The 23959-nt window shown below is 33.4% G+C and overlaps 1 protein-coding gene and 3 non-coding genes across 4 annotated transcripts; 3 read left to right on the top strand and 1 right to left on the bottom strand.

Annotated features, from left to right (window-relative positions):
- The first annotated feature begins 15600 nt into the window (after positions 1 to 15600).
- On the top strand, positions 15601 to 15690 carry LOC113001751 (small nucleolar RNA U61). Its single transcript, XR_003267238.1, has one exon. It is a non-coding gene; the product is annotated as a small nucleolar RNA U61 (small nucleolar RNA).
- Positions 15691 to 15831: 141 nt separating this feature from the next.
- LOC113001760 (small nucleolar RNA snoR14) lies at positions 15832 to 15915 on the top strand. The gene has a single exon (XR_003267247.1). It is a non-coding gene; the product is annotated as a small nucleolar RNA snoR14 (small nucleolar RNA).
- A 117-nt stretch (positions 15916 to 16032) lies between these two features.
- Positions 16033 to 16122, top strand: LOC113001750 (small nucleolar RNA Z101). The gene has a single exon (XR_003267237.1). It is a non-coding gene; the product is annotated as a small nucleolar RNA Z101 (small nucleolar RNA).
- Positions 16123 to 16528: 406 nt separating this feature from the next.
- Positions 16529 to 23287, bottom strand: LOC100807214 (type I inositol polyphosphate 5-phosphatase 2). Its single transcript, XM_006579614.4, has 10 exons — positions 22689 to 23287; positions 22496 to 22601; positions 22306 to 22389; positions 21744 to 21831; positions 21553 to 21657; positions 18895 to 19699; positions 18276 to 18460; positions 17720 to 17828; positions 17381 to 17529; positions 16529 to 17203 (listed from the first exon to the last, which is right to left on the bottom strand). The coding sequence occupies exons 1-10, from the start codon at positions 22716 to 22718 to the stop codon at positions 16990 to 16992; spliced, it is 1875 nt and encodes a 624-aa protein (XP_006579677.1). The 5' UTR covers positions 22719 to 23287; the 3' UTR covers positions 16529 to 16989.
- Positions 23288 to 23959: the final 672 nt, after the last annotated feature.

The raw sequence follows: 23959 nt of genomic DNA, 5'->3' as shown, positions 1-23959 counted from the left end.
CTCATACCGTTGCATGAAAGGGTCGTCATTATGTAGACAATGGATTTTAGCATTGTACAAGGGCTAAAGCTTTATACCTCATAGGAACCAATTATTATACACTGACTGGATTTGATGTTGGGAAGAATTTAATTTTTCTTATGTAGGGAAGGTAACTAATCTAATTTGTTTGTAGGAGATAGGTCTCATCAGTAATCTTACTTTCAATTTTTTGTAATTGCTATTTTGGGTTTTTTTCCCCCAAAATATACCTTCTCACTCCTATGTTTTTCCTAAAATATACATATTTTTTGAAAAAATTTTAATACACACCACTTTCATGTAGCTTTGGGAGGTCGGATTTGGCCATTCTAATTTCCGTACGGTACTTTTTTTAATTAATTTGTATTTTAATTTAAATTATTAAAATAATGCAAATATTATATTATATAAATATATTTTTATTTGATTTTAAAAATATTTTTTATTAAAATAATTTCTTTAATAAGAAAATAATATTATTAAATATAATTATTTAATTTATATAAGATATTTTGTAGGTGAATATTTTTTTTTAAATTTGAATTTTGTCTAATAATATATTTGCTTTAGTAAAAAAGTTAAAACTTTTAATATTATTATATTATTAAATATAATTTGTTTGTTTATGTCATTAGATTTTTTTAAAAATGATAATACTTTTTGTTTAACAATTTATTTATAGAAGAACATTATACTATATTATAAATAAAATACTTAAACAATTACATTTGGGTAAGGAAAAATTTAACATGAAGGCATGTTGGGACAATTGTTTCTATTATGGTCATGTTGTTGACAAATTTCACATTTTTTTTTTCTATTTTGCCGTTTATTTTTGTTTTCGTCCATCTCAATAGGAATGCGAGTTGAATCTGGATGATCCTTTGTCGTCCTCTTTCTCCTTGGATCAGGACCTCACTTATCTCTTTGTGTGATAGTAAACCAAATGAGTTATCATAGACGTGCAAGATGTGTTGTAAAGTGAATAGCGGCGACACATAGTTTATGGAATCAACACTGACAGATTTACAGGCCACCATGACGTTAGAACATGGTAAGTGTTTAGCCTAATATTCACCACAATCACACTTTTGAGATTGTAACATTACTCTAAACCGTGGCTTGGGTGCTTGAAGTGGGGATTGAGTCTCTGCTGTTCATTGTCGGCCTCTAATAGTAAAGAGTTGTGCAGTCTTGAAGTACGCCTCCTTAACCAACGATGACACCCGCAAATGTCTTGTGTTTTTTAACATAGAATTAATAGACTCAGGCAAATTTGTAGTCATGTCCTCACCCCTCATCGAAGCATTGTACCCAATTTTTGTTGGGCAATTGATCAAGTGATTCAACTACACTTGGCTTATTCGCATAGATATCCCCAAGATGTCGCCAGTTGTGTTACTGTAAATATTCAATCAATCTATTACGTTATGAAATTTGATCAAAAGTAAAGTTTAACGAAAAAATAAAATAAATTCTCACCAGCCAACATGAGTGGTTTCTTTAAATGTTTGCAGTTTGAGTCACCGCAAAGAAAATTTTGTGCAATGTGGCGTAGGTAGAAGAAATGTGATGTGTGCTGAACCCATAAGTTACTTGAGTTGTTGTAGGCACTTATAATCGAGGGGTGTCTATCTGAAATGAGAGAAATATTAATTTGCGGAGTAACATGTCTTCTCAAATACTTTAGAAAAAACTCCAAGCTGAAGTTGTCTCCCCTTCTATAATGGCGTAGGCAATCCGGAAGATATGGTTAACTCTCTTGTGCTTTAGCTATCAATGATGTGCCAATATATTTCCCGTAAAGCCATGTACCATCTACTTGTACTATGAGTTTGCAATATGCAAACCCATTAATGCATGGACCACCAAAAGACACATTTAAACATCTTTTTGCCCGATACGATTTCTCCCCCCCTCAAACACGGATTCTGTTTGGGCAGCCATCACAGTCCCTAGAATACAAGATTGCAAAGCTCTCAAAAGTTTTGGCAACTTGACATATGATTCTTCCTAGTTTCCATGAATCATCCCCAACGCTCTTTTGCTTTGCTAACCATGTCTTTTTGTAGGATGGAGTATAATTCATGAACATTTTGATCTCTGCCATCAACGTCTTGATGGAGATGATTGAATTTGTTTTGACAATTGATTGGATGATCTGTGCTATGACGCGTTTGTCAAGTTGCCGATGATCTTGTCTGAGTACTAACGCGAGACAAGTGTGATGACCTCTGATACTCTTGATAATATCCATTTCTTATTCCTCTTTGAACTGCATGCGCTTAAGCTCCATGTACAAACCATTTTCATGTGATTTACATACGAAGTTTAGCTTTCTCTGGTCAGAATAAATTGTTCTGCAATTAAAATTATTTTTGATGTTGTATTCTTTGACTGCTCAAATGCATTGTGTTTTTTCATCGAAGGCCATGCCAACCTCGAGTGCACCGGTTGGTGGTTGTACATTATGTTGTTGCTAAACGAAATGGTGTCGATCAACGTAATGTGGTAGGTGGTCAAAGTTCAAGTCGACTGGACACCTAGGTTGGTGATATTGCAACAAAGGTGACGGAGGTGTCGTTGGTCCGCCAACTCCCTCATCATCGCTTTGGTGATTGATGTGATCAAAGAACTATTGATCCTCATCCTTACTAAAATCATCCATGCTTTCCTCATGAAATCGTATAATGGAATCTTCGTTAGCGGTGAGATGTTCATTTCAGTTTGATGTTTGTATTTGTGGTTGTTGTGAAGGTGACCTAAAGGGGGATGAATGATGATTTTGTTGGTCAAAGGAGGTTTGTTGGACATAAAAAAAAGAATCATTTTCGGATAATAGTTGTGTGTATGAAGTATAAATGTTAAATGTGTCTTGTGTTTCAAGGTTATTGTATGAAGAAATTGGATTATTGAAGTTCAGGTTGTTGTACGGTAATTTTTGTGGAAGAGGTAGTTGTAGTTGTGAACATGACGGTTGTGGAGACTATGGTTGTGGTTGAGGAATAAGGCCAGTAACAACATAAAATTTAGCAGAATTTAATTGTGGATTCTGGAGAATTGTTTCCATCGTGCCTTTGAGATCGTCATTGTCGAGTAGTTATGCTGAAATATAACATGTTTGACCCTGATGAAATAAAATAGGAACATGAAATAACAATTGAACAACTTTTGCAATTGCTCGATTAGGGAGACGGTTGTTAATTTTCCGAATCAATTGTGTTAACGTAATAGAACGACTAATGAAAATAAATATTGGGTTCACATGTGTACACCGATCCCTCAACTGGGTCATCTGCAATGTGACCATTGTGGTAAATAATGGTCTTAATTTCTTTAGGTGGAGCCATGGTGGTGTTTGTGGGATGAGTGGAAATAATGTGAGTGATACAAATAGAGTTTTGTTTTGTGAGAATGTTATTGCGTGTGATATGTTGTCAAATGGTTATATTATATATAGGATGAGAAAGTTTAGTACGAGAGTTAGGTAACAAAGTTAGGTAATAGAGTTAGATTGTAAGGTTAGGTGAAAGGGCTAGAGACAAAGTTACTTACGAGGGTTAGGTGGGAGTGTTAAGTAGGAGGGATAGGTGAAAAATTTAGGTAGAAGAGTTAGGTGAGAGACATAGGTAGGATATTCAATGCAGGTGAGTGAATATTGTGCAGCTGCAGAATAGTGTACGCATGTGAGTGAACAATGTACAACATCACACATTAATGTACATGACAGACTGTCCGTTGCATCATGAGTATGGACCGCGGTGTTTTGCATCGCGCGCTGAACTCACGCGGATTGTTGAGAACCACGTTAACAAGGTAAATGTACGCATGTGAGTGAACAATGTGCAACACCACACATTAATGGGGTTGTCGGTGCATGTGAGGGTTAGGTACGACATTGCTCCGCATCTTTGAAATCATGCATGTGTAGGCTATTATTATTGAAGTAAATTGAAAATAACAACTTCAAAGCATGCAACAACTACAACAACATAATAAATATTGAGAAAAACTTAAACGCGATACAACAAAATATATTCAATTATTCATTCTAATTTCAGGGAATTGTCTAACTTTTGCTCCATTTCGGCCCAACTTAGGTCATTAACTTGAGTAGGTGATAATGAATTATGAACATCAACTGTAAGTTCCATACATATTACACTTGCCATATTCACAAATGTATGAAACATGCACAAAACACCTTCTTCGTCAATAATTTGAATTTCCCTATATTGAACTTCGCCATTGAATTCATATACAGGACAACGATACCAAATTGTAGTAATTATAGTCGTAACATCATTATCTGTAATTGATGATTGTATTGCGGTGATTATGTTTGGCAGCGTCATTGTTGGATTCAAGAGTAATGATTTTGTCTTGTCACTTCTGAAAACTGCATTTGCACTTGAACTTTGAATGATTTCACCATTGATATAAACGTACACACAAATTGGCCCTAACCTCATTTTGCTTGCTCTCTCTGTTTTCTCTCACAATTTGATTTGATGCAACTATGCAAAGTCTTTGGTGATATGGTGCATTTATATATACAATCAATGAAAGGTCCATGATTCACATGAATTAGAATCTCGATGCGTAACACTGGCACATTCGAATTAACGTGCTTTCGAATCTCAAGGTTTAAAATAAGACAAATTAAAAAATGTGCTTTGGAATCTTGACGCCTTACAATGAGATAAAGTGTAATGTTGAGCCCAAGTGGATTGTTGAGAATCATGTTAATGCGGTAAACATACGCATGTGAGTGAAAAGTGTGCAACACCACACATTAATGGGGTTCTCGATGCATGTGAGGGTTAGGTACAACACTATTTCGCATCTCTGAAATCATACAATTGTAGACTATTATTATTGAAGTAAATTGAAAAAAATAACTTCAAAGCATGGAACAACTACAAATACATAGTAAAGACTGAGAAAAACTTAAATGTAGTACAACAACAAAATATGTTAAATTATTCATTCTAATTTCAGGGAATTGGGCAGCTTTTACTCCATTGATTCAGCAGTAACGATTGTCTTGTCACCATTGATATAAACGTACGCACAAATCTTTGGTGATATGGTACGTTTATATATACAATCAATCACAGGTCCATGGTTCACATGAATTGGAATCTCGATGTGTGATACTAGCATAGTCGTGTTAACATGCTTTCAAATCTTGAGGCTTTACAATGAGACAAATTATAAATGTGCTTTGGAATATCGAGGCCTTACAATGAGATAATGTGTATTGTGCTTTGGAATCTCAACACAGTTTATATGATAAATAGATGAGAGGTGCACGGAAATACCACATTTTCATCACCTAACTTCATATTTTATATCATTTTTACTCAATTTACCATTTGACATCGTTGTCGTGGCTCATAAACCTCTATTGTGTCATCAACACGTTCACCATTCACGTACCACGATTAACGACATAATCACTTCATATTATCATACAATACCTGAACCAGAACCACAAATTATACCATTATTATCGTCTACTGGGTTCCAACATATTGCCCTAATCAAACAGTGCAAAATTGATCCTGCATTGATCACTGCATCGGTTGAATGATGGAGGCCTGAAACACACATCTTTCACCTGCCATGGGGTGAGTGCACCATCACACTCGAAGATGCTGCATTGCATCTAGGCATTAGAGTCGATGGTCATGTTGTGATTGAACCTAGCTTCTTACATTGGGTGAGTTATACGACGAGTTACTAGGGAAGGTTCCTCCAGGAAATGCACGTAAGGGAGCTGCACTGAAGTTGACATGGTTGCTAAGCATCTTGCGCGCACCATTGCCTGAAGAACCAAACAATACACCAACTACAATCCAAGTGTAGAGCTTACATAATGTACATGATTGACAATGCTTTAATTCCTGATAAATTTGGAAATAAAGTTCATCTAATGTATTTGAACCTTTTACGTGATTTGAACAACATACAAAAATATAGTTGGGGTTCGACTTGTTTAGCAAGCCTGTACAGAGAACTATGTCGGACATCATTGGAGGTTATTGTGTCATACTATTGCAGTCATGAGCTTGGTACCGCATGCCTTTTATTGCACCAAGAGTCCCAAAACCTGAAACAACTTATCCACTAGCTAAAAGGTTATTTACATATAGCAAAATCTAAATTTTTAATTTCAATGACGCGTATTATAACATTACAATGAATACAGATTTTGTATGTTTTATATTTCAGATGGAGTGGTGGTAGATTAGAATATAGGGCCACACCTTATGGTGACTTGGTAGGATATAGATCTCGTATAGATCATATGGAGAGCCATGAGGTATAATATTATCATTAACTACACCATCAATGTGTACATATTAACATTTACTAATGTTGCATTGTTAGCATATATTTCACTTTTTTTGGGTCTCATATAGAGGATTTGAAGAACACATACCGAGACATGCATACAGAGACATAGAGATTTGGTCTGCATGTACTGTAATTATTTTGTTTTCCGATTGTGGAATGACATCAAACAAATCGGGTCAAGCTAGAATTTGGACTACAACATGATATCCTTATTGATCCCATGAATCTTGATTGACTTCACCAAATTGACATGCGAGACAATCATTACAGTGACTGGATGGAATATCATGCGGAGTGGATTAATATCTGGAAAAACAAACGCAATAATGTTTTAACTGGGCAATGAGTTGAAGGAATAGTGACACATACACCAACGTACATGGAATGATATAGGAAAAATACTATTTTGTTCTTGTCTCTTACACAACAACTAAATGATCTACGCACAACAATTATCATAATGTTGCAGGGGCAAGTGTTGAACATACACATTTTGAAATTCCACATCCTCAGCCAATGTATTGTACTCCTACACATATTTATCAAACTTTTGGTCAGACTGACGAGTCAGTCAGTGCAACCAGCCATGAATGGATGACCAATTTATTTGGTGTTGATTTGAATACACCAAATTTTGCGGCATCATATTTAACTTCTTTACAACAGTTCAATGCACCACATTTGTTTAGAGAACAAGGACAAAGTTCTTGAGCTATAGCAACCAACACTGAATATACTGATATAGAACAACAACATCATCATGACGTGAGAGAACCAGTCATACAGGAAAGAAGAAATTTGTAACGTAATCGACGTCCACCATCCTATGGGACTGGTCATCATCTTGGTCATTGAAATATAAAATGTTGTGATAATGGGATCAAATGTGTTTAAGTACCCATGTAATGGTTTCATCAAGCAATACCTCAAATTAAGAGTAAAAAAAAAAAGTATGTTTGCAACCCTTAAAAAGATTTGGACCCTTGCAACTATGCTTAAGTGCATTTTGCATTTTTTTTAAATTATATCCCACACATTAATGATATTGTGACACACTTTTTCCATAGTTTGAACGTCAAAGAATCCAAAAAAAAATTATATCGTGCACAAGTTCCATGGACAACCACCTCAAAATATGAACATAAAATCGAAAAAACTATGATTTGGACCCTTGCAACTATGTTTAAGTGCCCATGTTCTGCATTTTTTTTAAAATTATATCCAACACATTAATGATATTCATGACACACTTTTTCCATAGTTTAAACTTTAAAGAATCCAAAAAAAATATATTGTGCACCAGTTCCATGGACAACCACCTCAAAATAGGAACACAAAATCGAAAAAACTATGATTTGGACACGCTGAAAATTATAATGGACGTTTACTGCATCAGTTACCAGGAAAAAATCACAGTTCAAGTTGGCAACACTCTGCAATTTGCACATGTTTCTAAAAAATTAAATGTCTCACCAGCAAAACTGATATGAGATGGACAACTCAGAATTTCTTTTTTCACTTTGAAAATTATAATGGACGTCTGCTGCATCAGTTACAGGGATAAATCACAGTCCAAATTGAGAATACTCTGCAATTTTCACACGTCTCTAAAAAATTAAATGTCTCACCAGTAACACTCTGCAATTTGCACATTGTGAACCCTTGCAAATATGCTTAAGTGCTCATTTACCCGTTCATCTAAATGCACAGTTAACTAGTGACTCACCTAATTATAAACAAATTCTATAAATACTACTACAACAAAAGACATTCATAGCATTTTCAAATTTTCATCTCAATCTCTACCATAATGTGTCAGCCAACTGCATATGTTTGTGTTTACTACAACGACCAAATCTGCAACACTAATGAGGGCACCACCTTCGTTAGTAACAACACAAAAACTTTCATAGTCAACAAGGTCATAACCTTTACATAATTACTTGAACTTGTTCACCAAAAACTAAACATTAAACCACAACAACATATCCAACATCTCCACTTTCGATGCTCTATATTTGATTTAGGACAACATTATATGTACACATCTTTTATTCTACCAGATGATGCTGATGTTCGACAAATATTCAACATTTTTTACAACAACCCATCACTATCATTTGTGGAGTTATTTGCCATAATATGTGACAATAATAACCCACCAAGCAACCAACATGACTTGTTGGGTCAAAAACCATGATAGTGATATTGATTCCTCTTCCAGGCCTAAAGGAAGTAACATGTCTCCATCCCATGAAACAATATTCAAACGAGATTGGTAATCTAGGGATGATTCATGTCTTAGTTGTTTCTGCTTTGAGGCTTTCATGTAGTGTCTTATGTTCGTGTTCAGTGGTCACTTTACGAAATGAAATAAATTTTTTGTAATATACACTTTTCAATTTACACTAGATTGTTTCAAAAAATTAAATGTCTCACCAGCAAAACTGACATAAAATGCATAACTCATAATATCTTTTTTCACTCTGAAAATTATAATGGACGTCTGCTGCATTAGTTACAATGGAAAAATCACAGTCGAAATTGACAACACTCTACAATTTGCACATGCCTCTAAAAAATAAAATGTCTCACGAACAAAACTGACATAAAATGGACAACTCATAATCTTTTTTTTCACTCTGAAAATTATAATGGACGTCTCTGCATTAGTTACAATGGAAAAATCATAGTCGAAAATGACAACACTCTACAATTTGCACACGCCTCTAAAAAATAGAATGTCTCACCAGCAAAACTGATATAAAATGGACAACTCATAATCTATTTTTTCACTCTGAAAATTATAATGAATGTTTGCTGCATTAATTACAAGGGAAAAATCACAGTCCAAATTGACAACACTCTGCAATTTGCACACGTCTCTAAAATTAAATGTCTCATTTGAAAAACTGAGATGAAATGGACAACTCAGAATCTCTTTTTTCACTCTGAAAATTATAATGGACGTCTGCTACATTAGTTACAATTGAAAAATTACATTCCAAATTGACAACACTCTGCAATTTGCACACGTCTCTAAAAAATTAAATGTCTCACCAACAAAATTGACACGAAATAGATAACTCAGAATCTCTTTTTTCACTTTGAAAATTATAATGGACGTCTGCTACATCAGTTATCAGGGAAAAAGAAACATTGGATTCCATAGAAGCCTTTAGAAGGAACACAATTCTAACCTTATGAGATTCCAATACACATCAATGGGGCAAAATGTTCATACAACTATAAATAACACAAAACACCCTCAATACAAACACATAATTTCACACAACATACATTCACAAACCAAATTCAATCTTATTACTATGTCATTTTTGGGAGAAACAAGCAGTTAGATCATTGGTAACTCGAGATTAGCCTTCTGATATGAACCTTCATTGCACAAAGGCTGACTTAGGATCGTCTAGGATTAAACCTTGATGGAAAATGCAAAAATTGATTAAGGAAAGGATGGAAAATTGGCAAGATTTAAGGGTTGGGTGGTGGCTAATTGCGTGAGCCTTAATAAGGTGGTTCTTGGCATAAAATGGAAGAATGAGATGATAAAATGTAGGTTAAGTGGTGACTGGACAGAAATATAGAAATGACAATAACTCAAGCTACATGGCTCCAAATGAGGTGATTCCAAAACGAGGTGAAAGATTTCGTTTTGAAATTTAATTTAGGCTCAAGAATCATTTAATTTGAGTGCGTAAAACATGAGTTATGGCCACGAGATAATTCTGGGCAGAAGTGGATTTTCTGGAATTGTGGTTTGAAAGAACAAGGTTAAAGATGAAAGGAAGGAAATAATCACTCTTTCCGGCGACGGCAACACACAAAGGTTGTGAAAGTTCTTTCATATAGCCAGGGTGTTCTTGAATCACTCAAGAACTTAGGAGAATCACTCTCACTAAGATAAAAGAGATAAACTCTAATTTTATGAATAAAACTCAACTTGTGTTTTTTGATAAAATGGTTTAACTTATATAGAAGCTTTACATTAGATTTTAGTAATGATACACTAACATAGAATTAAAAGAACTTAATGCCACTAACCTAGGGAATTAAAAGAACTTAATGGCTGAGTGTAACTGAAATTGTGACAACCAAAAGTCACCCCCAACAGCCACTAAGCCAGCCACCATTTGGTCTCCCAAAAGGCTGATGCCTAGGTTGCCAATTGGACCCTTATTACAACTTGAACTAAACCAAACTAAAGCCCTTTTAGTTGATTAACCCAAAACATATTTTTGGTTAACCAACTTTACAAGGATTGAGCCATTATTTAGACAAACTAAACACTCTAAAATTGAGACAAAGTGGTGCCATTTAGTCCTCCTCCATTTAGGCCATGATACAACTCACAACCTTGGACTTTTCTCCTTGAAACTTGGGCTTGTATTCAAATAGTATGGACAATACTTGTTGATGAGCTTCCTTGGCTTTCCTTGCTCTAGCCCTTGTCATAGGTCCTCCAAGTCCTTCAAGTGGATCCTTGCCCTTGCTCTTGGTCATGTCCTCATCACCTTCATTTTTCCAAATGGATCAATCACTCACATCCAAATAGGTGTTTATTTTCAAAGTTCCACTCCAACACCAATGCGAGTTCCTAATGACTGTTCTTTTGATTCACTCAAGAATAGAATGCATAATACCCTTCAGCTAATCAACGATCAATTAGTGGATGAAATCTACTACCGACAACCATTCATAGATGCAGGTCAACAATTTTTTTTCAATCTCTACAACTGAAAAATGATGATGATGTTTACACAATGTTAATGTGTAATGAGCAATACTTATGTGTTGGTCCTATAGAATTATTGTGTACCATCAATAGAACACCGGATGGTATACTCAACCTGCTTCAATCCACTATTATTCCTACTCATGATGCAATTATGTATTACAACGAGAAGTGGAACATACCACACCAAGGTGGGTTTTTGGGTTACTCATTCACCGGAACAAATCCAATAAGATTTGACATTCCTTGAGGATGTAGCATGGACAAACTCAAGGATTTAATCAAGCAAGTTACACCTATGGGGGTTCCTCATTATGGAATTCACGAATCACAATTGGTCAGACGATTGTTCTTTTGACGACCAGGTCATGCTAAGTATTCAAAAAATTTAATCGAATATGAAATAACAGAATTGAAAAATGACGAAGACGTGCTAAAGGTGTTAGTACAATCCAACTACTGGAAATGATTCTTCCCAATAGAAATTTTCACAAACCAGTAATCCAAATGGAAGAAGACATGTCTCCTGTACAACATCTTTTAGACTATCATTAGTTTCATCAGATTTGAGTTGCAGTTGTATTTTTAGTATGTTCCATTATTCTCGTCTATTATCTTAGTCACCGCACTGTTTAATTTTATGTGTATCAATTATTTATTCAGTGTATTTTTTAATTTGTTTCAATACTACTAACTAATTTTCTCATTTTTTAATTAATGTACATAACAAAACAAAAATTTCAACGAAACACATAAATTTAGCTAAAAAAATATATACATCGTAACTAAAAAATTATACTATAATTTTATCAAATTTTTACATTTTCCTTTATCTATATATATCTCTTAAAAAATTATAAAAATTATTTTAACAAAAATTGGAGAAAATAATTATTTTAAAAAGTTTTAATTTAAAGAAAATATATTATTAGACAATTTTAATAATTTTTATTAGTAAAAGTTTTAATTTTTTAATAAAAAAATATTATTTTAATAATATTAAAAGTTTTAATTTTTTTACTAAAGCAAATTTATTATTGGACAAAATTTAGATTTTAAAAAAATTTCACCTACAAAGTGTCTTATATAAATTAAATAATACAAGAAAAGTAATTATATTTAATAATATTATTTTCTTTTTAAAAAATTATTTTAATAAAAATATTTTTAAAATCAATTAAAAATATATTTATATAATATAATATTTATATTATTTTAATATTTTAAATGAAAGTTGGGTGGCCAAACCCAACTTCCCAAAGCTACATAAAAGTGGCCTATATTGGAAATTTTTCCAAAAACATGTGTATTTTAGGAAGACATAAGAGTGAGAAGGTATATTTTGGGGAAAAAAATAGCTATTTTGCTTCTTAAGCAGTACCACTTGTGCTGTGTTGTTGTTATTAATATTTTCTATGCTTAACAAAAAAATAGTAATATATAAGAATATTTGAAGTACTACTATTTTTGGTACATGATGGAAACAAAAGTAAAAAAAAGATGGGGATTTTTGTGCACTTTTGATATTGTATTTTTTTTGTTTTTATAAAGTAAATATATCCATATTTATAAAAAATAGAGATTATTAAACAAAAATTATGACATTATCGTATTGGAATATGGATTAGAATATTTTCAAAAAGTTAATAAGTGATAGTTAATTTTGAGGTTATTTAAACACGACTTATGATGATGGTATACGCTTGGAGGATTTCATTCACAAGAAATTTACTCAACCTTAATATTGTTTTATGTATTCTTATTTTTTGTCTGAACATATTAATATATTTTTCACATGTTTTAAAAAAACTACGCTAAGAAAATACACAACAAAAATTAAGTTTTTCTTACTCAATTTGACACTGACACTTGTGCCAGTGTGTTGGCCATCTCATCCTAAAATGTCAAAACTTCCAATTATAAACAATAAATTTGTTATTGTTGTAATAAAAAGACTATAAATACCCAGACATTGCCGGATAGTATATCACATATATACTAGAAGTAAAAGTAGGTGCTACATATTAGAATGCATAATATCAAAGGGTTCAAAACTTCTACTATCAATAGGAAGATCAACGATGTTTGCAAATTGATGAAGTTCACGATGGGAAGTTTCAATTGACTCTTCTAAAACAAGCGAGGAAATAAATATTTAAGACATACTCAATAATTTATAAAAGTTGGGGTAAAATTTGCTAAAAAATATAATGTTAAAGACAAAATTGAGATAAAAGTAAAAAAGTTTGAAGTAAAATTGGTTAAAAAGTAAAAAGTTTGAAATAAAGAGTGTAACTATGTCAGTACATTGTGTTAGTTCAATGACCGAAGGTAAAGTTTACATGTATTTTTGAAAATTGGAAGTAAAATCTAGAATGTATCAAACTAATTTGGTAGGGACAAAATTTGCCAAAAAAATAAAAAATTAGGAGTAAAAAGTGTAATTAAGCCTAAAAAGAAAGGTGAACTCATCGGCAAAAACACAAAGTCCTTGCTAATAGGCAGGGTAAGGCAGGTTATATGAAATCATCATTGTCAAACCTATATACTCCCTCGGTCTCAAAATGACTACAATTTTACCTTTTAATTTTTTTGTTCAAATTAACTTATGTTCTCCCTTTCAATATGAGATATTAAGACATTTATTTTAATTTTGTCCTATAAGACTCAATTCTTAACCTTTGTATTTGTAGAGAATGTTATTACAAGGCATGTGTTGTTTTTTTTGTTCTAGGTTAGAGACATAAGGTGTCCCTTAACTCATTGGATCAATAAAATTTTGCACACGGTAGGAATTGAATACATGTTCTCTTGCTAAATAAATTATTTCTCCTCATGTGAATTCAATAGAACCTTATATCACTATGCTAATCCTATGATTTACTTATGTGTTAGTTTAAGAGATTTAAATTCTTTAAATATCTGAATATGTGATATTGTGTTCAATTTAAAAAACAAAAAACTATCGTTCAACATAAAAAAACACTAATGTTGAATGAGCAATTTTATAAAAGTTTAAAAAAGATTCAAGTGAATTAAAGTTCTATTTAAATGAAACTTCTCCTTAAGAAATATCATTAGTGGATTTTTCTTATGTAAATGGATGCGATAATCTCGGTTAACTTTATGCTTGTAGATTAATTCATAGGTACAACTTTCATATCTCCTTCCCCTATTCATGTTGATGTAACTTTTTAAAAGGATCTTAGCAAGTGTGTGTATTTGAAATTGGATTTTAAAACTACTTTGAAGTGGATTGGACACAAAATTTATATTATATACGAAAGAAAATATTTTTGAAAAGGAAATTTACACGTGATATCTTCATGAGTTTTTACAAATTAAATTCATTTTAAAAAAATATTATACTTTAATCGTCAACAAATTTTAATACAAAATCAGTAAAATATTTATATATTTAAAATATTCATAAAAGATACTCAACTGGTGGATGACGACACACGTTAGACACTTTAGTAATAATATAGGAATGAACACAAGTGAAATGAATGTGTTGCAAAACATGTGGTAAATTAACTTACCTAAATGTGATTCAGTAGTATAGTTCGTTAACCCGTCCCTCTTAACCAACATATAATGCAAATTGTTTATTTCACAGAATGAATTTATTTTCTTAAAGACAAACTAGTATTTTTTTAAATTTTTTTTTATTTCAAATTTGACCATACATAAGACGTAATCAGTCAAATTTAATGATTTATCTAATTTTGATTAAATATGTTGTTTGATTTTTGTAATACTCATTAGATTTTTTCGTCCACAGTGATCTTGAATATGTGGTCTAAAACATTTTTGTTTTTTACAAATTACTGTAAAGACGAATTTGTGATTTAGGTTATAGGAGAATTGTGCAAGACTCTATTACTGCATACTAATAAATCAATACTAGTTACTTATAACATTTCGATCATAATAGTCACCTTTTTATTTTTTAAAGGTAATATATTAGTTTTATTATTCAGTTTTATACATTTTATTTTACGAACCTAAAGGGCCTGATTACGCAACTATCCCAGTACCCATATTACACAGGGTGTTTTTTGCTGTACTCCCGGAATTGCTTCCAGAATTATTCCGGAAGCAAATGGGGGGTGCAGGAAGCAATTGCCTAGTACTCACAACTTATTGGGCCTACAAAAGGTTCATGTAAATCTACCCAATCCAGTCGGATCAACCACTCTACTTTGCCGAGCGGAACCCTAGTCGTGCCTCAAATGATAAAACCCTAATTTGTATCTATAAATTATCGTCAATTTCACCCTCTTCGTTCAGAACTCCACTAAACCGCGGTGATTTCTGGTTCTAGTTCTCTTCCGCTGTTTGTATTCTTACTTGTTCTGTTGCTGCTGTTCGTTTCATCTAGTTCTTGGCGCTGTTTGATTTGTTGCTGAAAAACGTGGTTTTATTTTTCTTAAAATTCTTTTGCACATGCGAATATTCTGAGTCTGTGATGAAGATTTATCTGTGCCGGAGGCGAGTGATATGTTTTGCTCGTCGATGACGGCGCAATTCCTCTAAGAAGTTCTGAGCTCAACATTCAACCTTTGATTGGTATTTGTAGTGTTTTGTAAATTATCTATGTTTGTTTTTGATTTTCTGTTAATTTGGAGATTCTCAAATTTGTTGAGAATAATTTAAATGTTAATTGGGTTTGGTTAAGAGGGAAAAGTTAAGCGAGGTGATGATAGCAATTCATTTGTCTGTCAATCCGCTGATTTCGTGTGATGTACTAATGAATCCCGACAGGTTCTGATCGCTATTTTAATTCCCTCTTTCATTTTTTGCTGGCTTTGGTTTTAGAATTTCTATGTTTTAGGTTTTCAGTCTATTGAATTTTCAACTTCGTTTTATTGAATTTTGAAATCAAAATAGATAATGGGCATGTGATGAATCTCATCATCAAATGGGTAATTTGCGTCTGAATTTTTTTGATGCTGTATCACCTTGGAGAACTGATGCCCACAACTTTGCCATTATTTACCGTGTTTATATTTCTGTTTCAAATTGTATTTCAAATTATTTCTTTTGTAGATGACATAAACCTCTGGAAACGTTGACACGAATTAGCTTATATTTAATTAATAATACATCTTGAACAATAAGAAATGATAACACGGTCAAAACAAAAAAATGCGAAGATTAATGGTCGATTATCTGTTGTTGATTGAGGTGATTATTAGCAATAGAAAGATGGATTCCCTCGTTTATGTGAAATCAGTATATGTGAAATCAGAGCCCTTATTTCAAAAGTATAGATAGGAAAAATTTAAATAAGGCATCAAGTTTTGATGGTTGAAATTTTAACATGAACAAATATATACGAAATCTCACTAGAGAGGATTCACTCCCTGCAAGATGGAAAAACTAGCATACTCGATCAATAACAGTATTGAATATAATATGCAATGAGTAACATATAATATACAATGAAAGACAAGACACTACTAGTTAAAGTTTATTGTTGTCTACATTGGGAACTTAGATATATTAACTTGGAAGTTAACTAGATCAAAATTGGACACCCAGATGTTAAATACAGAGAAAAAACTTTCACAGTATCCTAATGCATGACTATGTACATTTGCTTGTTAGAGCTACCTCTAATTGTAATGTTTAAGACTCCAAAAAGAGATTCAAAAAGGAAGCTGCCTGCAGAACTAGTTGTTAGTGTGACCCTTAAAATTTGACATCTTTTACATGATCTGTCAAGCTAACGCCCAGTCCGTTGTCTTTAATTAAAGCATTTCCTACATAACAGCTCTTGAAGATAGAAATGTATATTTACCAGTAATTAGTAGTATGTTTATAATACCCCAATCTTTGGTGGATATCTAATATGACCAGTCGCTATCTTCTTTAAGGAAAATCTCATGGTGTACTGCTGCATTTGTGAAATTCAATGCTCGTTGCAGTTTCCGGTGATCAAATACTTCAACATCAACCGAGAATATTGAACTAACTGGTCGATGATCTGAGAGCTTATTTTCTGAACGCCTGTATTCAAGTTGCTTTATTCCTTTTCCTAGCCATAATATACGATCACACCTGGAAGGATGATAAGGTTGACTTAGTGGTGAATAACAAAAAATTAACAATTAATATTTATTTATAAAAAAAAGAAATTACACCTATATAATCTTACCTAGGGTCACTTATCTTAATATAATAAACAAGAAGTATCTAATGCATGCACCAACAAAACATTGACAAGTTTGCACTTACCAGGCTGGAGATCTCCTCTTTTCCCCTTCTTTTTGGTTCTCACCGATGTATGTATCAGAATTAAATTCATACTTGTAAGTGGGTGGGAAGTTTATCAACCCCTCTTTCCATCCATCAAACACATGACCACTACGTAATTCATTACTTAGCTGCAATGCATATCAGGTGAAGCAATTAGAAATTCTCGTTGATAAAAAATCATGTGTAGATAAATTAATGACTCCAAGTTTGGTGCCAACACTTCAAACCTCTTCTGCATCTCCAGGTCTAGATTTTGTAAGATGCAAATATTCTAGCATTTTGAGACTAATGGTCTTGTCTAAGTTTCACAATTCTCACCTGATCGCAATTCATAAGTTCATCCCATTTCTTTAGAGCTACCAGCTTTCGAACCTCTTCATCCATCATATTGATACGATAATTCAAATCCCCAAACCAGAAAATTTGACTGTTGGCAAGGATCAACTTATCAATGAATCCATGATGTTCATAACAGCAACGGTAAACATATTATATATCACCATTTTCAGTCTACAAATGTCCTTTTCTATGAATTACTTATGTTCCTTCAATCAGCAAAGTACTTTCTCGGTTTCTCCTCATCAGTGTTTTAGCCTACAACTGTTCTATTTACTTAGAAATCAAATTAGACTTGTTACTTGCATGTAATTTCTTCAGTTGACTTTAGTTATTTTTCCATTCAACAAGTTTTCTTTGTTGATCCTAGATTCTTTAAATTATCTCTAGATTAAAATTTAATATACATTATTGTTTGTCAAATTGTTCAACACACACAGTCCTTGGTTATTTTTACATCTTTCTAGCAGCCCTTTTTATTTTATGAAGCACAAAAGGTGACTGTAACGGACCACTTTCAACATAAAGTAAAACTTACTCATGAGATGGGATTGTTTGTGGTTGATCTGTATCAAAGACGGATGAGAAACAAGTGCGGCGAATAATTTCATGAACATCTGAGTTTCGTCTTATTTCTGCTCCATCCTTCTGACCAGAAGTCAGATGGGAACAAACAAAGCACAAACGTGACTGAAAGAGAGACATACTAACTGAAACAGATCCCTGCATAAGACATAATTTGGTATCAGTATCACATTCACTCAGGTTAGAGTCAACATGTTCTAACTTGTAAATGTACACATAGGGTGAGTTTTCTTGTGCTCTACATATAACAATGCACATAGCTTCCCCCCGATCACATTGTAACACAACATAACATGGAAGACACTACTCTTTTCTCATAAAAACTGCAACAAGTGAATAAGACACTTCTCTGCTCACATTTGTAGTTCTATGTGGGCATCAATGTGATCGGTCTACAGATTTTGTGCACTGACATTGCAGTGATCATAGAATGCATACTATAGTGCCGAAAAGTTCTATGATGCCTTGTTAACACTTGACATTGAAATTTCTATTGTCCTGGAACATATTAAATTTACACCTATCTTATAATGATGTCAAATTCAGTGTGAAAACGTGCATTACTCCATTACCTTGTTTCCCATGTAGCCCATAAGACCAACTCCAACTGGAGAAACTTTCAAGTTATTAATGTGCCTTCTCAACCTCCTTTGCACCCAAGCAGACACATATATTCCTACCATCTGCTTGCTGACAATCCGGAGATACTTACGATGAGATTTCACCATACCTATTCCATTAACTTCTTTGTCATTTGGCACTTCAAAATAATCATCATCTTCCTCGTCCAATAGCACATCAGACAAGTCGTCAATAGTATCAATTACTTCTTCAGGCATCACTTTCTGCTCTTTCCATAACAAGCCCAAATTTCCAGAACTATGGTGTGATCGTTTCATTACACCAGCATATTTTGAAGCATTATCTGTCCAGCTAAAGCCAGTTCTGTCTGAGCTGCTTAGTACTCTACGCAATTTTGGACTGGAATCAGTATGTGGAGTTGCATCTAATGGACGTTCAGGCCAGTCAAGTATAGTCTGAAGATCAATGTCATGTCTTTTCCTCAGCTGTAAATTCTTTCCTATACCAGATGTGCTTTTCACTTCCTCTTGTTCTAGATCATCACTGTCAAAAGTTCCTAGATACTCCTCATTCATCATGTCTAGTGAATTAACATCTACACTGTCTGCTAGAACATCAGCAGAAGCAGAAGTTCTTAAAACAGGAGAATGAGGGGCACTGTAGCTTTTGTGCTTGCTTTCAGGTTCAGAAGATTTGTTTAGAGTTCTTCGGATGATTGCTTCCCATTTTCGGATGGGTGTGTTATCCTCTGCCCCCAGAACATTTCCAGCACTCAGGGGGACAACCTCTTGGAAACTGTTGTTGAAACCAGTTATTAGTGTGGAAGCCAATCACATAAAAGGCATCAGAAGACCAATTTTACAAACACTCTAAAGAAGCATACATGGATCCTCTCATGTTGAATTTTAACATGATAAGGTCACAGAAATTTCATGTTGAGGAGTGCTAGTAACACTTTTTTTAGCACAAACTTTTCTATTGGTTAAAATTTATTGAAAACTACAACATCATGAATAATGTTTGAACAATCTTTATTGACTAGTAATTGAGTGTAAAGATTTGGTGCAACTGGTCTGCAACAGAGAAGGGAGAGAATGTGCAAATCTCCAATGCATGTGTAAACACACCAATCGTTTCCTACCAAGCTATACAGAAATTGTATCTTGAAGGGGATTCGCCAAGACATCCTATTGCATCCAATTTCTATAGAGATTGACAAACCTAAAACTTAAGTGTTTACACATGCCTCGGAGAATTACACATTCTCTTTCTTCTCTTTTGCAGACAGTTACACTAAATTTTTAGATTCAATTACTAGTCATTAAAGATTGTTGCAACAAATAAGGCTTCTTAAATAAGGTATAGGCTCCCGTACAATTATGTGATTTCCAACAAATTTCAATTTTTTTACAGGAGAGTGTGTTAACAAAAAATGTGAGAGAGAATATATACTACCAGTTTTCTCATTTCGTGTTTATCTCTCTCCTAGTTAACCCATTAAATAAATGGGGGCATATTATTTAAGATTTATCAAGTGAGAGAGAGACAATATTTCGACACGACTTATTTATGTACGTAAGAGGATCCATCTCTGAAGATCAAAGTGCACATAGAAGGCTTATTTAGCAGAAGGATACGTGTGGCAAATCTGGACCATTCAATTCAGTTCTGACTAGAAATTCTAACGTAGCTTTTCCTTAAATTGGAAGCCATTGGTCAGATTGAAAGTATACAAGTGAACAAGGATAGATACATTGCATCATGTGCATTACATAGAACAAGTGAACAACCACTAAAGAACTACTCGGGAAAATGAAAGTAAAACAAGATAAGATGTTGATTGAATAGCACATGTGAGACAATTATCACTGACAGTCATTATTTAAAATAAACTCATGATAAGTTGCATGAAGTAAACTCATCCATAGTTTAGATTTCAAATATGGATAGCACATCTGACAACCCTTTCATAAGGAATAGCAAAGAAGGTTTTCATGAGTTTGAACGATTGGATCCATCCTTATGAAGCATAGGAAAGAAAATTCAGCATCCCATTGTATATTAAAATTTCACTTAAAGCAAGATGTAAATAAAATCCCAGGCGATTTTTTTAGAGGCTTGGAATGAGCTTAAATATAGCGAATCCTTTACTTCTAAGAACATGATATCTTTCTTTTATTCTTAAAATCACTGTTTTGGAGATAAATAGGCATTTCCATCGAAAAACATGAACTTATGATCAATAGAATCACTTACCTAATTGCATACGGAAGGAGGGTATTGCCATAAGTCGCATATTGCATCAATTAATCTTTTTTATGAACTTATTCAATAAAAATATTAGCAGACTCACTCTCTATTTAAAAAAATAAAACATAAATAGGGGAAAAAGTCAATCATGTGAAATTAGTGCACTTAACAGAAGTGAAACTCCATGAACTTTATCATAAACAAGATGTGCAAAAATAAATCTATATAGCATATCAGGTTATCTATAATGAAATGTAAGCTCATTAAGTTCTACCTAAAATCTCTTGAATGATCCAAAAACTTGTTCATTATGTTGAAGAAGCAAACATAGGACACGTGTGCACCCTGAACATGGTAGAAATAGTAAAAAATTAGGCAACTATAGAGAAACTACTTACCCAATAATGTAAATATCTGCTGGCTCATTGGTACAAAGCCAGTCCTCAATATCAAGATCCTTACTTGGAGCTCTTCCAGCAACATTCCATGTGCCAATTGTTACCCTGCAAAATAACCATTTTATGATGCATTTCATTCATATCATTAAGTTAATAACGCAACACAACACATAACTTGACTACCACCATACCTCACTTCCTTTGTATTTATGTATTGAACACGAAGAGTTTCTGATTTCCCTCTTTTATGTCTTGTCTTGTAGCCCTTACAAGGTGCATCTGAATTACAAAATCAACATATTATGGTGGTTTTAACACTCTGAACTCAATCAAGTGTCAAAAACAGTCAATCATTCGAACTTCACAAAATTAGTCAAGCTAGTTGACTTAAGAATTTAATTTCGTGTACTTTGAAGCTAGTAAAATATTTGGAATTTGCTTCAGACTTCCTTTGTTTTTCCAAGGAACATTTCAGCTCCATACTTGCACCATAAAAATCAACATATAATGTGTAACTTGTCAAGTTTAATTGAACATCATTTAAGAACACAGGTTTCCCATGTCCTCCAAAAAGAGGGAACAAATCTATGCAACCTATGGAAAGATACTGTGTTTAGATTCTATATTTCATAACGAGTTGCTCCTGTAACTGATTATGTAACCAGAGCAAGCAATGGCAGAAGGTGCATAAAAGCAAAGAGCACATATTCTTCTTTTAAAGAACCATAGTAATGCAAAGGAAAAAAGTATTGCCTGATGTTTGACTTGGGAATATGGATTGTGTTCTAAGTGGATTATCTTCACGCACACCCAGTATTGAATCTTTAAGAGAGCAAGCTGAATGAAAATTGAAAGAACAAAGAAGGGAAACAAATGAAAAAGAGAAAGAAAAAGAACAAGCTAAACAGGAAAAAATCATATAGTATTATAGCCTAAAGCATACCATCATCTTCACTCTCAGTTTCAGTGTCTACTTCATCTTCACTAAAATCATACACCTTTGGCTTTATGTTCAACCATTTCTTCATCACAAGGGAAGGCCAAAAGGCCTGCAATGAGACAACATTAGAAGCTTCTAAGAAACATAGTTATCCTTAAACACAAGTCAGAGGTATACGAGGCATGTTGATGCTTACCTCTGAGCGTTTTCCTCTCCTTGTTTTCATTGCCTCAGGTCAAAATACTATAACTGAACCAAAATAGCATTTGTTTTGTGTACTGTGTATTAAGACTTTCAGAGTTCTAGCTCTTAAATATGGAAACAGTCACTGACATGTTTTAGGCACTATTTGACAGTCGATATTTAAAATAAGAGGGCCTTAGATTGTAACAATTAACAATGAAAAGTTGGAGTTATTTGAGTGCACAATAGAAGGGAGATCCCCTATCGAGCCAAAAACAAAAAAGACAGAAAATGTGTGACTATATAGCATTATAGCCAGATATCCACATCCACATCTTGCAGAAGGAGAAAAGAAAACAAAGAATAATACTGGTCCTCACAGCACTTCTCAATTGTCTGAATGATGATAAAAACACAGGAAAAGAAAGTCCTAAAAGGAAAACACTCTCATTTATTGAAATTTCGAGAGAAACTTAAAGGGAAATCCAATAACACCAAATGCCACATTAAAAAGGAGATATACATACATAAAAGAGCTATACTCTTGGTGTAACACTTCTCTATAGCACTATCCCCCCCCCCCCCCCCCCTATTCCATCAATTATCACTTATCACACACTTTTCTCTCCCTAGTTTTCCCCTTATTATAGTCATCATTAAATGAAGAAATTGCATAAATATAATTTCTCTATGAAAGATAAATCATTGAGCCAGAACCAACAAACAAAACTGTTGGACTAATATAGTATTCATTGCGAGTTAACAAATATGTATTCTTTATATTATGTTTCATATTCAATTAAGCAACTAGCTAATAGCAAAATCTAGCTCAAACCATAAAAAATTCCAAATGGTTATTTGTATATTATTATTAGAACAATAATGCACATACCTATATCTGTTACTCCTACTACTACATGGTGATTTACCAGTGCCACAAATGTAGAAATTAATACATCAGCAAATACCAAAACTGATGACGACAGGGAACTAAAAGCAAGGATACATACAAATCAAGTGTACAATCACAGCCAAGATTTGCTAATGACCCCACAAAAGGGGAAGGTTCTTTTAACAAGGAACAATCTAATAAATAAACAAAACCAGAGTTGTGAGACTTGAGACTTAATTTAATTAACGGATGCTTAGATCAAATAGGCAACTAACGAAAGTGTGAACTGATTAGGATTCATTATGTCAACAACAGCTGTAGACTCATTGGTTAATTAGCTACTCGACCATATTGTCTTCGCTTTCATTTTCATCATCATTATTAATTTCTTC

The sequence above is a fragment of the Glycine max genome, chromosome 5, assembly GCF_000004515.6.
Source record: "Glycine max cultivar Williams 82 chromosome 5, Glycine_max_v4.0, whole genome shotgun sequence".
Classification (NCBI taxonomy): Eukaryota; Viridiplantae; Streptophyta; class Magnoliopsida; order Fabales; family Fabaceae; genus Glycine; species Glycine max.
This window is presented reverse-complemented; position numbering and strand designations above follow the sequence as displayed.

Coding starts and splice junctions, on each gene's coding strand:
- LOC100807214 (XM_006579614.4), bottom strand. CDS start 22,718: ATGAAAACAAGGAGAGGAAAACGCTCAGAG. Junction 22,602..22,688: donor GGAGAGGAAAACGCTCAGAG/GTAAGCATCAAC, acceptor GTCTCATTGCAG/GCCTTTTGGCCTTCCCTTGT. Junction 18,461..18,894: donor TGGGCTACATGGGAAACAAG/GTAATGGAGTAA, acceptor TGTCTTATGCAG/GGATCTGTTTCAGTTAGTAT.